Source organism: Tauraco erythrolophus, chromosome 2, assembly GCF_009769465.1.
Source record: "Tauraco erythrolophus isolate bTauEry1 chromosome 2, bTauEry1.pri, whole genome shotgun sequence".
In the NCBI taxonomy this organism is placed as follows: Eukaryota; Metazoa; Chordata; class Aves; order Musophagiformes; family Musophagidae; genus Tauraco; species Tauraco erythrolophus.
Window position 1 is genome coordinate 121,526,443 of NC_141466.1, and position 17,068 is coordinate 121,543,510.

General features: G+C 42.7%; 1 protein-coding gene across 10 annotated transcripts in view; it reads left to right on the plus strand.

The window, feature by feature from the left end:
- Window positions 1–440: 440 nt before the first annotated feature.
- EHBP1 (EH domain binding protein 1) overlaps window positions 441–17,068 on the plus strand; it is a 223,844-nt gene continuing 207,216 nt past the window's right edge. For 9 of the 10 annotated variants that reach the window (XM_086630876.1, XM_086630906.1, XM_086630884.1 and 6 more), the window contains exon 1: window positions 470–631. In XM_086630876.1, the coding sequence (XP_086487002.1) occupies window positions 528–631 (104 nt within the window). In that variant the 5' untranslated portion in view covers window positions 470–527. Of the gene's footprint in view, window positions 632–17,068 lie in introns of all 10 variants that reach the window. The other variant, XM_086630928.1, reaches the window with a different exon arrangement.

Here is a 17,068-nt window from a genome sequence, read left to right on the forward strand (position 1 = left end):
GGACATGTTGATATGTTTCCAAACGCTCGTGGTTTGCATTCCTGAAATTGCTGCAGCATTCTTATTTATTTATTTAATTGGAAGGGGGGGATGACAACAGGAAGAGGGTATGTTTTTGTGGTTTATTGTAGTTGTTTGAAAGGCACGAGATCATGTGCAATTGCAGCACCGTAGCATATTAACCAATACTTTCTCCCCCCTTGTCTTGTTTGTCTTCCAGTCCTGCAGTCTCCACATCATCTACTGTGTGAGGAATGATGATTCCATGAGAGAACTTCCTGTCCATTACCTGTCCGCTCCTATTGCGTGCTGTTCCTGGCCAGTGATGAGCCATCCAGCTAGACTGGGATTTACTGTGAAGAGGGGAGAGGCAGAATATGAATTGTAGACATCCCATCAAGTTCCTTGTGCTCTGTTTTTACTGTATCTGTATATAAATCTGCTGGTATCGAGCACATGCTCTCTTAAACCTACATTGGTATTCGCAGAGCTGCTACTGTGTGAGAGAACTGGTATTTCTCACTACCATGGCTTCAGTTTGGAAAAGACTGCAACGTGTTGGGAAACATGCATCCAAGTTCCAATTTGTGGCCTCTTACCAGGAGCTGATGGTTGAGTGCACCAAAAAATGGTAAGCTGCTGCACAGATGGTAGAGTAAGTTGCTGGTGCAGAAGCGGGCAGGCTGTTGCTCCGTTTGTGTTGTTTGGTGTGCGTGCGTTGGTCTTGCCTCCCCTCACTTTCTCTTGCCTGCCCGTTGCAGAAGCAGCCGCGTGGGGTGCTTGTCTGTCTTGATGTGTGCTTGCTTTGCTGTGTACTTATCTTGGACCTGTTGGTTTTGTTCTGTACTCTGATTTTCTTAGCTGGCATTCTTGTTACCATGTAGAGGACGGTGCATTTATTGTCTCAGCATCTGTGACTTAGCGGTGTGGTTTTGGTTGTCCGTTTTGATGGGGTTTAAAAAAATATTTCCCAAGAGCCGTTTTCCAACTTCCAACTCAACTCTAGGTGCCGAGTGTTATCTACTGACATTGTTGTTAGCTGACGGATGCATTTGAGATCAGTCCTGAAGATGGTGGTGCCTTAATCTGGGGTGGATGCCCATTTCAATTTTGACTTTTTTAGCTGAAGATGTCTTGTCTCTCCTTCTTTTCCTTGTACCTTTGCATCTTTTAATGGGAAGAGGCAAGAGACAGATGCTTGGGTATTGTCTTAAGGTATTTGTTTAGTCAGACAAGAATTTTGTGCAGTGGTGGTTTAGTTGGATGGCTTTGGAGCTGACTAGACAGCAGTTAACAGTTAATGGTATAGGTCTGGTGCATCTTCCTTCCTGTGCAGAATGAGCTTAAATAAATCTGCTAGTGAAGACTAGAGGCAGCTTTTAAATAGCCAGGCAAAGGTCTCCATTATACAAATACTTAAGTGCTGTTTTATATGTTTGGAATATTGATGTTACTGACATAATTCCTCACATTAGCATGAGCCTGTAGTGTCAGGGGACAAAGAAAGTACTTTCCAGACCTTGTGAACTGAGATGTTCAGATTGCCTTGTAATAAACTGCAGCCTCCTTTCTAATACTTGGCCTTTCTTCTTCTTGGCAAGTTTGGCACTTGCATTGGCTGCTTTCACTGGTTGTGAGTAATTGCCTCTACAAATTTAAATTCTGTCTCTTGGAGTTGAAAATCTCTGTCAAATGTGCTGGAAGGCAGCTCGCTGCTCTGTCTTAAAGAAACACTGTCAGGTTCAAATTTTTTTTAACAAGCTATCTTCTTGCCTAAGATGTTTTGAAAAACTATTAAGAAACAGAATCGTTTTGGAAATTGAACTCGCTTTCACAGAATAAACTACAAGTAAAAATAGTTTAAAAGTTGGAAGAGGCTGTTGTGATTATCTCTCAGGATCTACTGTCTAGTTCAGGCCAAAGGGTTCTCCACAGTAACTTTGGTTTATCAGGTTTATTTCAGCAGTTGTGTTTATTACTTTTTATGTTTTGTTTGCATAAACTAGCCTGTTTTGGCTTTCATTTTCACTTCGATTCACTCTTTGCTTGAGAATTTGCAGAATGCTTCAGCACTGGGGTATGAATGCTGCAGGAGAATGTTCAGATTGGATCTGCAGCTAACTTTCACTTGATTTAAGAAAAAGTCACACACAACAGTTCTCTTGTGAACAATCTTGTTATTTTAGAAACAATTAGCTTATTGTTTAATCATAAACTAGAGTGCCCACCTAGCCAAACGCCTGTGTGTGAAGGAGTGAAACAGCCTTTCAAAACCTTAGATACGTGACTCATTTTTAAAAAAAATAGATTATCTTTCTGGACCTTCATTTTATGTTCTGGAATTTAAATATAGGCAAGATCAGTGTTGGTTATGATGAAGCAACAGTATGGCGGTGAAATGTGGATGAATTCTAGGAAAAATAACAATAGGGAAAAAACATCACTCAGTCACAGGCTTTTCTATTCTGCTTCCTCTTGTTTGGAGAACCTTCACAAAAATGTTCTATAAGCATGCAAGCTGAAATACAATATTTATGCCATAAGTGGAGCTCCTATATGAAACAAAAGGGTAAATATATAAATATTTTATGGTGTGTATATACATTTTATATATTTTTGAGAACCTTCAGCTAAGTCTTTCCTTCACTTTGGAGAAGACAGTTTTGCGCGTGCTGACAGAATCACTGCTTCCTCTGTTTCTAAAGCTTGTCTCTGAGTTGGCCCATGTGAGAACAAAACAGAAGAAATGAACTCCATATGCTGTTCTTGCTGAAAGCACTCAATATATATTAAGTGTCAGTGCTGTAGTCTGTAGTTTGTTTGATTGAAACGTAGTAAGCAGTAAGTTATTTTAATGTCCTGGCATTTTAACAATGCAGTGTTTCTGGAGGAAAAGAATGCTCCATTCATATTTTAAAATAAATGACAATGCAGTCATAAACACACTTGAACTGAGATGTGTCTGTGAGCAAGGATGGTTCATGACCAAATAGGCTGGGTGCCTGCCTGGGAACTGCTGTCTTCTGTTAGGTTTACATTTGCCTAACTGTTCAGAAAATGACTTGTGTTTTAGAAAATTTTTGTGTCTGATTGTGTGTGGTTTGCGATGTTGGGTGTATTTCTGGTTGGCTTTGATACTTTTTGTCTTCTCTGAGCATGTGTTGATTTGAATTTTTTTTTTAACTTAGTGTTTAAAATAGCCCCTGCTCTTGTTTCTGGAGTTATGCTGGCTGTGTGGGAAGTCGCCACCACTCTGGTGTTGCTGCTTCACTCTCTTAAAAGGATTATCTCTAGGTACAGCAGCATTTGTCTAGTGCAGGCTGAAACTCCCTTTGCTGCCTTTTTCTGCTGTCTGTAAATTCTGATTCTTGTCCCTGCTAATGACTAAAGATCATAGAATCGTAGAAGATAGATGCTCTCAGATGATTGCTCTTCATTGGTGGTGCATTTAGGGGGAACAGGTTGTGATGGAGTGTCCAGTGTTGTCACTGTTTCATTAGAAAAACCTTATTTTCAGCTCATTAACAGGACTGAATTGCTTCTGTGGCATTCTGGCTGCTCCCACTGACCCAGACCTAATTATTGTGACTGTTCAGTACTTTTGAAAAATTGAGCAGTTGGTTCATTTAAAGCTTTTCATTAAAAATAAATAAATAAATGAACTCTTGGTCTTTAATATGGATTAGTGACTCCTGCTACTGTGAAAACATCATGCTTTGCTTTAATCATGTAAGCACTTGTTTTTTGTTTTTTTTTTTTAAAACGCACTTTCCTGGCTGTGCTAGAGTGTGTCATCTTCTACTTACCCTTGGAATAAGCTGGGACAGCAGGGGATTTGCTACCCAGCCTCGCCAATGAGCTGCAGTCCTGGCCTGGAAGGACTGTGTCTGGTAGGAGAGGCTTAATTTAGTCCTTATTCTCAGTGCAGAGCTGTTGAATAAAACCAGAAATCAGTCTCGTGTGTTTTGCTGAGGCTTCTACAAAAAAAGCTGCACTTGCTGCCCTGTGCTGTCGGAGCAGACTGTCGCTGTGCCTGGATAGGAGCACCCTGGGCGTCACTGGCAGGTGTAATGCACAGGAGACCTTGTTCAGTCACCTGAACACTGGTGTCTAGCACTCTTTGAGATGCTTTTGGGTTCCCTGCCAGTCCAGCTGCTGGTTTGGAGAAGTCTGGGTCTCCTCTTGATCCTATGTCAAGCCTGCCAGCGCAATGTGCATCTCTCACCTACCCTGGGGCTTCCCAGCTGCTAGAGGCCTCTGTTCAGGCGACTGAGTCAAGGCTTGTCTGAGGCACAGGCTCAGCAGAGAAGCCTGACAGGAGGAAGATGCTGCTTTGGACCAGAGATCAGTTGCAGTACTCAGACCTGAAGCTGTGATAGCTGTTTTACAGAGCTGCTGAAGCACCTGGTGCTGAACACGTGAACTCTCTAGGGTGGCTTTTATGTTTCCTTATTTTTGTGTGATGTCTCAGGGACCCAACAGGGGCTTCAAGCATAGTATTGACTGGCTTCTGCGGAGAACGGCTTAACTCTATAAGAGTTGAGGTGGTCAAGTTCCTAACAGGATGTCCATTAGATGCTTTTATGAGTGAGAAAGCTGCTCCTCTGAATGTAGGTGCTAACTGCTTAAGCGCTGGAAAAGACTAAGCATCAGAAGGCTTTTCTACAGGATTTGCCATTCAGTAGTTGCTTTAGAGGTAAAGAAGTATGGTATTATTTATAGCGTTTGTAATACCTGCCATCTCCTATATGAACGGCTTTGCTTTTAAATCCTGCTTGGAAACTACAGCTAGCCATGATGTTCCAAAAGAGTTAAACTTTTCTTATGTGCTGCCTTAGCTGAAGACAGGCTTCAGTCACCTGTTTTTGTATCAATTAAGTATGGTCTGAAGTAGGTTCTGTATTTTCAAATATACATCTATCTCTCTTGGAAATGAAGTAATGCTTAGTCTTTTTTTTTTTTTTTTCCCCAAAAGGCTTTAGCCATCTGTTTTTCTCTTCTATTGTAGTTTCATAACTGGATGGTGCAGGAATTTTAAGATTTGGCATGCACTGTGCATGGGAGAGAAATGAGCTTTTTGAGATTCCACAGTTCACACCAGTCTGCTTGCCTGCTGGTCACTGCTTTCCAGCAAACTCTTCAGTGCTGAAGGCCACTGAAGGAACTGGGGTTAACTGGTTGTTGTGGAAATCCTTGGGGGTTGCCTGTGCAGGATCAGGCTGTCAGATTGCTCGGTTCATTTCCTTGCTTTGCATGGTTGTTAAGAGCACCTGGGGGTTTTTACTTGTTAGGGATGATGGCATGGAAACATGTGACAAAAAGGGATACAGTTACAGGTGAATTCAGGATCTCTTTGAGTTAGTTTAGCTGTCAACCATGCTTTCTGTGACGTGCTTGCTCTTCTCAGCTTTTGGTCAGCTTTGCGTTGGTGCGTTAGCCATGTAGGTATACAGTAACAAGCATAGCTTGTGCAAGAAAAGCTTCGTGCAATTTCTCCTGCTTTTTAGCTTTTTCTTTCCTTCTCAAATTATGCTCTGTCCTCACACTCTTCATTGAGATCTCTGGTTTCACACCAAATAATCCCTGTCTGCTCATGCACTTCAGCATTTTCTCCATGCATTTCAAGTTTTGACTGAGGACTTTTTGAGGGCTTAAATTATGTATCAAACTTACTCTTTCCAAATAATCACCACCAACTGTCTTACAGGTCAGACTTGTCCCTTTCTTCCTGAAGTCAGTTAAAACACTTATTGTCTACATGCAACAGCAGTTCTCCTCTGCCACCTTGCATCTCTCTCCTCTTTGTATCTGAAAGAAAATCCTTGATTTCAGAAGTTTAGATCAGCTCCTTTGGGCTCTCTGCCTGACTCCTGTCAGGAGGTTGTCTACCAATCCTAACTCCTTAATACCAGCTGCTTTCATTCCCTACCTTACCCAGCTAGTCTCCTGGCCCTTTTTATAACCTTATGTCTGTTCCATGGACCACAAGGTAGGGATGGTCATCAATCAAAATTGCTGGTTGCATATCGCGCAGTGAAGAGATGCGGGTTCAATAGGAGAGATGTGTGTGTGTGTGTGAAATCTTTCTTGCTGCTGACTTTTTCAGATCATCAGTGCTGCATACTTAGACCCATTTTCTATTTGCGGCAGCTCTTAGTACTTGAAATCGTGTGTCAGTTCCTAAAAGGCCTCACTGGTAGAAACAGGCACATAGTATTTGGGTTTGTCATAAATACTTGTTCTGAACTTTATGTCTCTTTGAGAGACAGAATTCTTTCCTTCCAACAATTCCTTGACATAGTTTACTGTTGTAGCAGTAACAAAAATAGTTGTCCGAAGCAGAAAAGATTAGGTTATATCCAAGTTGTAGACAAATCCATCTTAAAGGTCTATCATTCATTGGTTTAAAGGGGTAAGGATGTCTCCTTGAATAAATAAAATACACTAACTTATGTTCTAACACAGCTTTATTTTTTGAGAGAGAAACCATGTGTGGGTAACTTCCTCACAGAGCTTTACAAATAAATACAACTTGGCTCTGTTCCTGCAAATGCTGTTGCATGCATGCAGTAAAGTACATGTACTGTTTCTTTGAACCCAGTGGACTTGAGCTGCAGTAAAGATTTTTTTTTTTTTTCAGGATTGGATCCCTGTGAATACTCTTTTCAGTTCTTTTTCTTATGAGGCTAAATAAAATGAAATATTATGACATTGTGTAGGTCTCATCTGAGCTGAGGCTTCAGTCTCTCAGACTGCTGAGACTGTATAATGCCAGTCTGTTGCTTCAATTAGTTTTTAATTAGCTGGAGAGAGCTGAAGTCCTTTTCACAGCTTAGTGTGAATAAGGAGAGGAGGAGGAGGCTAGTAAGGTTGACTAAATCTGAGGAAACACTTCTTATAAAACAAACCCTTCAGTTACCGTAGTAAAAGCATTCTGCTTGGGTGGCTTTCTGAGAATACAGGGATGGGGGGGCTGTTTGTTTACTTCTAAAAAAGCTTTTAGCTTTCCCAGTTTGCTGTGAGGGGAGTGTGTGAAGTATGTGTTTGTTTCCCTTGCCTTTCTCTCTGCTTTTACTCCTTGGAGAAGAAGCTGGCCCTGGCAGGCTGTTTGCTGCCTTGCTGTGGGACACTCCTGAGCTGCCCTCTGCACCAAGTCTGTTCTGCGTGTCCTAGAGTGGACTCTGAAACGCAGGAACTGCACAGCTGAACTTTTGTTCCTTATTTTAAGATATGCACACAGCAGTCTTTGTGTTCTTCCTCTAGTTGTCTTTATTTGAAAAATGTATTTCTGCAGCATACAGTTTATGTGAGTGCATCAGAGCCTCTCGGCTGGGAAGCTGTGTGTTTTGGCTGTTGAGGTCTAGGGTAGTTGTGGCTTTTGGCACCTGGAAAGGCGTTGCAGGAACTTGGGATCTGTGGGTTAAGCATGAGCTAAAATTAGCAGAAACATAACTAACATTGCTGTTGTCTAAGGCTCTGACTCATGAGGCTTTCTGGATTCAAGAGTGAAGCTGAGATGTCACTGTCCCTTAGCAGTAGTCTTCCCCTGCTTTGCTCTGCCCTGAAGCAGAGGCAGGGTGCAGTAAGGCTGCCTGGTGTGTTAGTGCCCGCTGCCGTCAACTTCAGCTCGGATTTGTAAGGTGAGCGTGAGCTGCAGTGGTTGAGGAGTGTACGCACCTCTCATGCTGCCCCGATGCAGCCGGGAGGAAAACCTGCCAGAGGGGCAAGATGAGCCACAGCTGTGGGTACGAGCATCTTGAAGTGCTTCCGCTAAATCACCCGGATCCTGAGTCAGTGCCCTGTGCTCTCACTGTAGGGCTTCCAAGTGCACAAGCCTTTGAGGTGAATCAGAAGTGCAGGCTCTTCTGAGCTATAGTTTCCAGCTGCCTGTAAAGATGAGCAGTGCAGAAGTAATTCTCATTTGCCTGTTGAGGCTCTCTTTGTAGTGGAGAGTTGTTATTGGGGTTTCTTTTTTATTTCTATTTTATTATTATTTAAGGAGGCTTTCTTGAGGATTACTCCAAAGCTATGGCCAAGCTCTGCAGCTGCTTAACTGTCTGCAGCTGCTGAACTGCCATCTCTGTGGCTCTGTGTATTTATTTTAGCACAAACTGGTTTTAGGTTTTATTTCATGTGCACACTCAGTCTCCTGGAGTCATTCTGTGGTCTATGTTTTGGGTGAGCTGCTCTATCAGAGCCTCACAGCACACTAGCAGATTTGATCCTTCTTTTCTGAAGGATCTGTTCTGAAAAATTTAATGCTGACCAAACATCACGAGGGCATAACGATTTCTAGTTCCAGGGACAACTAAATGAAAACAGTTGGGGGCATTTTAAGACTCTGTCATACCATGTCAGTTTTGACTCCCGTATTACCAAGGCCCACATTAATACCACTTGTTTTCTTGATGCCACCTCCACAAGCACCTGTAATGACCAGTCACCCTCCGTGTTCACTGCCTACTCTTTCTCTATGAAAAAACGCTTGCTTCCTTGCTGCTGTCCGATGGGCCAGAGTTGTCTGGGGCTGCCACATGGGTGGCCTTGGCTGTTGTGGTGGGAAATGTGTGTTTTGATGGGTGTGCAGCTTTTCTGGGAGCATACATTCATCTCCACCTGTTGGGACAAGCTCCATCACCTTTCTTGTAGGCCAGGCAGACCAAAGACATTCCCAAAGTCAGCTCCGGGCTTTCCATTAGGTGTGTTGCTGCCTGATGCTCTAAGATGGTAGCTCTCTTGAACTTTCTTCAGGGCTAAGACTCATGCACTGATGCCTTTGCTTTTAAATCCGGTGTCATAAGCTGACTTTCCTCTCCCTGCTGTGCCTGGGAAGAGTATTTGCATAGCCGGTACTGTTAATATCAAAAGCCATATTAAATGATGTAACTGGAGAATCTGGACCATTGCATACAGTTGGCAGCACATTGTATGCTGCCACTCAGCATGCACTGTGAACTTCCTTTACTTTCAGTGACTGCTCATTAAGTAAACTCTGAATCCCTTTGTTTGTGGCAGTACATAGGAGGAGATTTAAAAGAACAGAAATGAGCTGTCAAAACAGCTTAATTCTCTTTTCCAGCAAAGATCTAACTCAGCAGCCTGTAAATTTCCAAACCAACCTGTTGCTGATTTAACTGTGGTTTATTAGCAGAGGACTTAACCTTGACAGCTCCCGGTAACACCTGACATGATTACAGCTCTGGAGTCACAGCTCTGGCCATGTTGATAAGTGGGCGAGTCTGTTTGGCTGTTCTTAGCTGCTTGTCTGTATTTTTCTTCTGGTGTGCCTACTGTCTCTTGAAAAACTGATTTAGTGGTTTGTCTCTTCCTGTAGGTACCCTGAGTGGTAGTTGTATAAAGCTGTTGAAAACTTTCAAGATAACAAGATTTTTGAACTTCTTTTTCTGTTCAAGTGCAGATCTTAACTGGATAGAGTACTTGGAATAAGTGTCTCAAGTCGAGCAAGTGAATATTCATAAAACTTCCCCTTGCTTTCCTTTATCTTTGACATGCAAGAAAATTTTAAGAATGGGAAAGTCCTGACCCATTTTTCACCACTTCCTCTCATACCACAAAAACTAAAAGAATCTAGCACAGTATTGCTTGGTTTTGAGGCATATTTGAGATGATTCCTGTTTACTGTCAGCACTTTTTAAAAGATCCTTTTTAAAAATACCTATGACAACAGTGTTTTCACCACCCTTTTTTGGGCTTTGTGCATGTAGAAAAGGGAAGTTTGGATTGTAGGCTTTGTTTTTGGTTTTAATTTTCTTGCTAGAATTGTTTACTTTTCTCCCTTTAGATGGCTGCTCTGAGCTCTGGTGTCTGCGTACCCTCTCAGAATACCAAGACACAGATAATCTTAAAACAGTAAAGGAATTATTTTCTTTCCCATGGATTCCTTTTTTCATGTAGTAAATGAGTTGATTTTTTTTTTCCACTGTTTTGAACTGAAAGATGACCAAGAGAAATCTTAACTCTCTGAATTCTCTTAGTGGCTGATGTAACAGTGGGATTTTTTTGACAGAGGATTGACAAAGCGTGTGACAATCCATACTGCTGGAATTGTAAAAATCTAGTGCTTAAAATGTGATACCTCCTCTAGTCTGTGGCTGTAAGACTGTCCAGTAGAGGAGGGATGGGGAAAGGCAACTCTTCTTTCCGGCTCCCACACTTCTCTTCCCTCTTTTCTGGGGTAAATGCTATGCCAGCTGAAAGCTAGCAGCCACCCAAGAGGGGTGTGCTGGAATACAGTCCTACAGAGAGCTCAGTAAGGGATGGTGCAAGGGGGCTGCAGGGCTCACATCTGCTCACCTCTGCCTGTGGCAGGCAACTCTGCCACACTGCCTCTTTGAAGCCTGTCGTACCTCCACACTAACAACTGCTGTCCCTTTTCTGGCGAGCTGGGACAGCCCTTTTCTCTGGGCATGGAACACTGGTGTGGTTGTTGGGGCCGTGCTGTCGGTGGTTGTGACGAGTTAGCTTGCTCTGGTGTTGTTTTGGAACCGTGGGCTTCTCCCTCGTTTTTAGCTTTGTTTCACAGGGGAAAAGTTTTCATGTGATGTTAAAAGTTCTTGTGTCTGAATTGTCTGTCTGGCCAGCAAATTCAGTGTTGCATCGGAAAGTTTCAGCAGACAATTTCAACCAAAGCTTATGGGAGTGGAAACCTCCAGCTATTAGTTCTGTGGGTTTTGTGACAAAAGGCCTCTGGATAGAAGAGAGGAGTCTTGGTCAGACCCCATGGCTGCAGGTAAAAACACAGTAACTCTGCCCTTTATTAAACGCTGGAGAATCTGCCAGGTCAGAAGCTGCTGGCAGCCTGACCTCTTTCCCTCTGCCTGGAACTCTGGGTTTGTTTCAGGTTGTGCTTCCACGTGGCCCTTTGTGCAAGTGTATTTTTGGAGCAGGGAGCTGCTAGATACGTTTCTGTGTTTCTCTGCTCCCCATCTGTTACCATAGCTGCCTCCTGCTCTAGCTGCCTCAGCAGAGACTGTATCGCAAGGGGAAATGGCAGTAAAACCAGGTGTGTTACCTGTGCCTTCAGTTTGGGGGTGACCCAGTCCTGGCGCTTGGTGATCATCCTGCCCATCATCAGTAACTTTGGTACTGCTGATGGTGTGGCTACATTGGTGTAGTACCACTGCAGATGACCATGCAGTTCCTTGTCTCCTTTCCGGTTGCTGTACCAGAAAACAGGAATATGGAAGTTTTTGCCTATAGGTTCAGTCTTGCTGTCTAGAGTGGACCCTAATAAAATATTTACAATGCATGAAGACTGCTTCCTCCTGGGGAAAAAAAATGCTGACTTCAGTAAATAAATTGATTTCAGACAAATTTTTTCTTAGGGAAGTAGAGCATGTACTGTAGGGGGAAAAATAATACTTCTTCTTTTAGCAACAACTGTTGAAAGGAGGGTGCTTGGTTGACTTGCAACTAATGATAAAGTCAACAAACTATAGTTTAAAAAAAGAAAGTAAACTTGAGCTACTCTTGATTATAAGACGACTGGAATTTACCCTAACTTGTTTATGTCCACCTCATTGTGAGGGCTGTCAATATCTCTTATGGTTGACAAAACCCCATTAAGGCCAAGAGAAGCAGAAACGAGTGGGTTTTCTGCCCTCCTCTTCCTCCTGTGCTGTGCCGTAAGTGGACTCAGACAACTTCGTTAGGTTTGCCTCAGGTCTTCTAGAGAGTTTGTTTCTTCTTTGCTGCCCTAGGAAGCCTTTAAAAAATGGTTGGACTTGCAGCTTTTTACGTGGAATGTTTGCTTGTTGCATTTCAGTGTTGCTCAGGGGTGGCAGGATGGGATGTGAGCTGAGCTGACACGGAAGCAGAGAGAGTGAGTAGCAGAACGTGAGGCTTTTCTCCCTGTTCGAATGTCTTCTGGTCTGCCTGTCTGGGATATACAAGGCAGATCCTGCTGAGTTTGGAGATGCAAAGTCAATGACCTAAATATGAGCAACCCACGTGCAAAGCAAAAATAATTATTTCGGAGAACAGCCGTGGAGCCTTCTTGTATTTCTGCCAACGTCATCTCTTTGGTTAGCACGGGTTTTATTGTTGAGGTCTTAACTTCTCTTGTACTGAACATCCGTTGCAGCAAAGGAGAAGTTAAAAGTGGTGGGAAGATGTTTCTGGAAGCTGGTAACGTGACACAGAGGTCTGTCACCTGTGTGTAGTGTGTACAAATAGATAGTTCAAGATACAGTGTGTATATATGAAATTAGTGTGTGTTGTTGAACCATCTTAAGAGGAGGGAAAGCCTGGATGATGATGATGAATAGCAGAAGGGGTGGCTGTTGCAAGTAAGGGACAAATCTTGTCCACCCTTTGTTACTCGGGCAGGCTCCTGAGTGTGGGGCATGTGGGCTGAGGAGGGCCAGAAATCTCTTTCCTTACAACCTCAAGCCATCTCATTGGTAAATTAAGTAGCTTTGAAATAATGAAGTATTTCATGTTACTGGAAGGCTCAACATTGTAGTAGTAAACCCCAGGCCTTTATTCTCCTAGTGCATACGATTCCTTTCATCTGTAATCAGCTTTTTATGTCTTATTCAGACAGATGTTTGCTGACCCAGGCCACATAAAATTCTTATGACCAAATGTGCTCACTTCAAAATGGGAAGTTACTGTGTCACGTTGAGCTTTCAGGCTTGATGTTGCTGAGCAAGCAATATGCACATATGTGTACTTGCACCTCATCTATATGCAGAGCTCCACTGTTTTACCGTGCCTTTGCCGTGCGTGTCATATATCACCTCTTCTTCCCTGATAGACAGGAGGCAGTGGTGCAGGAGTACGTTGTCTAGAGACATTTTGATGGAAATAAGTGCCTAGTGAATTTGAGCACTTCTGTATCAAAATAAAGTGCTTCTGTATTTCTGACTGTGCCAGAACTGCTATTCCAGTTCAGAGTAACGTCTCTAACTGAAGTAGTTTTGATGTCACAAAACTGTCCTAAGCAAGCCTTGATTATCAAAAATGTTGTTGTGCCTGTCTTTGAGTGACTGTGGTAGTAACCATTGTACTGTTAAAGAAGAAATCTAAATATCAAGTGTTCCAGGGATTCTTTTTGTGCTGAATGAAAACAAACTGCATTATTTAAATATTTCTACCTTTAAGACACAGGCAGAAGAAGTCTGGCTACTAATATCATATGATGTTAAAAAAAAAAAAATAGAGTGCATTTGAAAGGGATTCTTTTATAACATTTTTCTACTCAAAGGAGGATTTTATAGTAAATAAAACTGCAGTATGTGTCTGGCCTTCTTGATGTAACTTTACTCAGTTCAAGTTGATGTCTTGTTCTCTTCAACCTGATGCATCTTTGTATTGTCACCGTGTTTTGTTTTCTTCACTGGACCTGTGTAAGTGATTTTTCCATATTGGTGGCACATGCCAGTTTCCAGGTGGTTGATGTGAAAAGGGTGGGAATAATGCAGCATAGACAAAGAGAGTGCTTATATGCTCCTACCGTTTGGTGCATTTATACACAGTTACAAGAGGATAAGAACTTACTTACCATTTGGGCTTTTTGGGCTGATGATTGTGTCAAAGCATGATTTCTTGCTTTATGGGAACCTGGGAAGTTGGTTTGGTACATGTATAGCTGTGGGAGTTTAATTCTTGTCTATCCCAAGACAAGTTCTCAGTCATGGTAAAGAAATCGCACAGTGTTCTCTCTCTCACTACCCTGATGTAGCCAGAAGCTGCAGAGTAGTTTTTTGAGAGTACTGAAAGTAGAAGAGTTTGTGAAGCTATATAGGTGTTCAGTTACTAAAAGTAGTAGTAAAAGTTACTTTTGTTCCTTATGCATAAATAATTCTGTGTCTGTCAGTTTAGCACCTTCATTTGTTCAGAGCAGACTCGATAAATTCTGTGCAGTTTTTTCTATTTAAGTGGTTTTGATTTGGAGGTGGAAATAAAGTCCTTTTTGCTTCTCATTCTACTAGAAAGTATGGTCTAGTGGTAGAAACGAGCCAGAAAATCCTGGTTCCACACGAGGCTTTCTTTCAACTTTCCTTGTAACTGTAGACAAGTCATCTTTTCTATCACTCACTAATTTGCGTGCACAAATCATCTTCCATCAGCTTTTCTACAGTTTTACGTCCACAATTACTTCTAAGTAGGATTTATGTCTCCTGCTAAAGGCCAGGAGGTAAGAGCTCTCTGTTCTGTAGGGCTGGCATAAGACAACTAAAAAGACACTTTGCTGTGCAGAAATAAATATCGTGCTGGCAATTTCTCTGTGCGAAAAATTCTGCAGTCGCACAGCTCCGTTATTAATCCAGTCTTACAAGACTGCTGTGTGATAGAGAAAAATGATCCCCATTTTATGTCTCTGAAACTGAAATACGGAGAAATTGTGGAGAAGGTGCGAGAACCTCTCTCTGTACTGGTAGAAATTGTATGAGTGCAGATGCATGGTAGCAAGATAGTGCATAACTGAGGGAGAAACTGCAAGTTATACCCCACAAACTTAGGAAAATGCCCCCTCCCTTTTTCCTTTTTTTTTTTTCTGCCCCGATATGAATCGTGTTAATAATGAGGTCGTTTACAAGTGTGTGTGGTCATATGTGGTCAGAGTGGGAACTTGCAAAACAGTGTATTGAGGTAGAGCAGGGCTGATGAAGCAGAGTACATGAGGAAAATTGGAAAGGTCATTCTGGAGGGAATATATGGCTGTGTGATCACTGAGCTACAATTACTGATGCAAGAGCTTAAGGAAGCTTTTTGCTGTGGGGAGGGGTTTTTGTTTGTTTTCTATTTATTTTCCTTTGAGCGACATGTAATTAAGAGTATGTGTAATGGACAAATGTCAGATTGAGAGGAAGAAAAAAATTTGTAATAGGCTCTAAGTACATCCTTTCTGGATTGATGTTGCTAAAATATTTTAACCAGTGGTGGTGATATGTTAGAAAATGACAATAACTGCTCTTCAGTAGAGGTGATGGATGCCTGAAGTGCGTAATATCCCTTGAAAGGCTGTATGTTGATTGCGAAAAGTTCAGGGGACCTGTGCTGTTTGTGTCACTTGCAAATGGTTGTTATGGGTCTGCCTGACAGTTGAAACCAAAGTGCTTTAAAAGAGGTGTTTATGTAGAAACTATAGCCCTAAATGAAGGAGGAGAACTTGTTAAGCTCTGTGAAGGCTTTTGGGAATAAAGCTGGTAGGATGGAGCTCAGTTACAACTCCAACGAAGCCGTGTGTACGCGGCAGGCAGGCTATAGGCTTATCATTATTGTGATACAATCAGAGCTGTTGGAATATTCTGCTTAAGCTTGTTGACTTCAATACATACATACACTGGCTGGATTAGAATTACAGATCCCTCCCCCCCCCCCCGGCCCTTTACATTACTGCAGAATTTATTCTGTGATTTAGTTACTACTTGGACTTTAGGTACTAGCTTTTTCTGTCATATCACATGCACAAAATCTAAGACTTATGGAAGAGAGAATATGAATATTGGGGGAGAAAAATAACGTTTTATTTCCTACCTTTAAAAAATGGCAAGAATTCCATGCAGGGCATTTGTTGCTATTATTTTACTTCTTTGTTGCTCCAGCATATCTGTCCTGTGACTTGCAGCGTAAGAAGAGATCAAGTAGCACATGAGACATTTGAAATATTTATGATGCTAAACGGCGAGAACTACTTTAAGTTTGGTCAGAGACAGACTATAAACTCTTGACTGTGACTCTCTTGAGAGAAGCAAACTTTCATCACCTGTTTCAGAATTGCCATTCTGGTTCCTGGCTGATTCTTGAAGACCAGGATTGTACAGAAATTGAACGCTTCGAAGCCAGAAGAAAAACGTAGGTACCTGTTCTGTCTCTGGTGCTGTTATTTATGTGATGAAACTGGCCACGTGTTGTCTTTACCTTCTGTGTATTTTCTCTTTGATTGTTTGAACCTTTTTCCTCCCACTTTGGGTGTTCCAGCTGTAGGGTCCCTGGGCACACATGATCCCTATCCATGTCTAGGAGAGGTAAGAGGAGAAGGGAGAGTATGGCTGAGGAGAAGAGGGTGCCTACATCCATCTTCAAATCCTTGGGTCATTTGGACGTGGAGAGGTTCATTTACTTTAGGTAAAGTGGGAAGTGTCCGATGCGAGGGCTTGTCTACACTTTGGCCCTCCTGGCCCCAATTTCTGCCCTGCCACCTTCTGCCATCCTGTTGCTGAGGGACGTGCTTCAGCTGTGGGATAGCAGAGGGCTGTCAGCCCGTTGGGAATAGGGGCTGCACACGTTGGTCTGCAGTTTGCGCCAGGGAAAGCTGGAGGTGTGTGCCTGTACATGCTGCTGGGGATGGGCTGCATGCGTCAGACATGGTTTGGACGTTCTGGATTTACTGCACATCTTTGTGGAAGAGTCCCGCAGCTCCGTGGCTGGACGTCGGAGACAGAGTAGGAGCTGTTGCACTACCTGTGTGTGAGTAGACGCACATCAGGTTCTGGCATATGCAGCTGCCATGGGGAATCCCGCCCTGCCCTTTTGGGGAGCTTAAAGGTTTCTTTGCATTGTTCCAGCGCTGTGAGGTGATGTTACAAAAGCCAAAAGTCTGTCTCTGGTTTACCCTTTGACTTCATAATTTTCTCTGAAACACTTATTTTCATTGGCTTTGAAGTTTGAGGGTTTCAGTGACCCAAAGCATCTTTGAATATTAACTGCATTGAAATGAATGAGGAAATTCACACCTCAATGGTGCTACATTGCTTGTCTGGCTGCAGAACAAACAAACCCAAACCCCGTATATGTTAAAGATGAGCAGGAGCTTTCAGCCAGAGCCGTGAGAAATAAGAGCCCTGACTTGCCTGGAAGTTAAAGGCTTTGGTCTGCTAGGTCGCCTGTCTGCCTTGGTCCAGGTCAGGTCCAATGGAGAGCTGCCACACTGAGGACAGAAGTCGCGCTTCCTCTGACAGCCGGCACGAGGGAAGCAAAGTGGTTGAGAAGGTGACAGTAGTGCGCAGTGGCGACGTGTTAAATGGGAAAAGCTGGATGTGCCAGTGCTTGTCTGTCAAAGCCCAAGAGACGCAGTTAAATTAACAGATCAAGCTGAGAT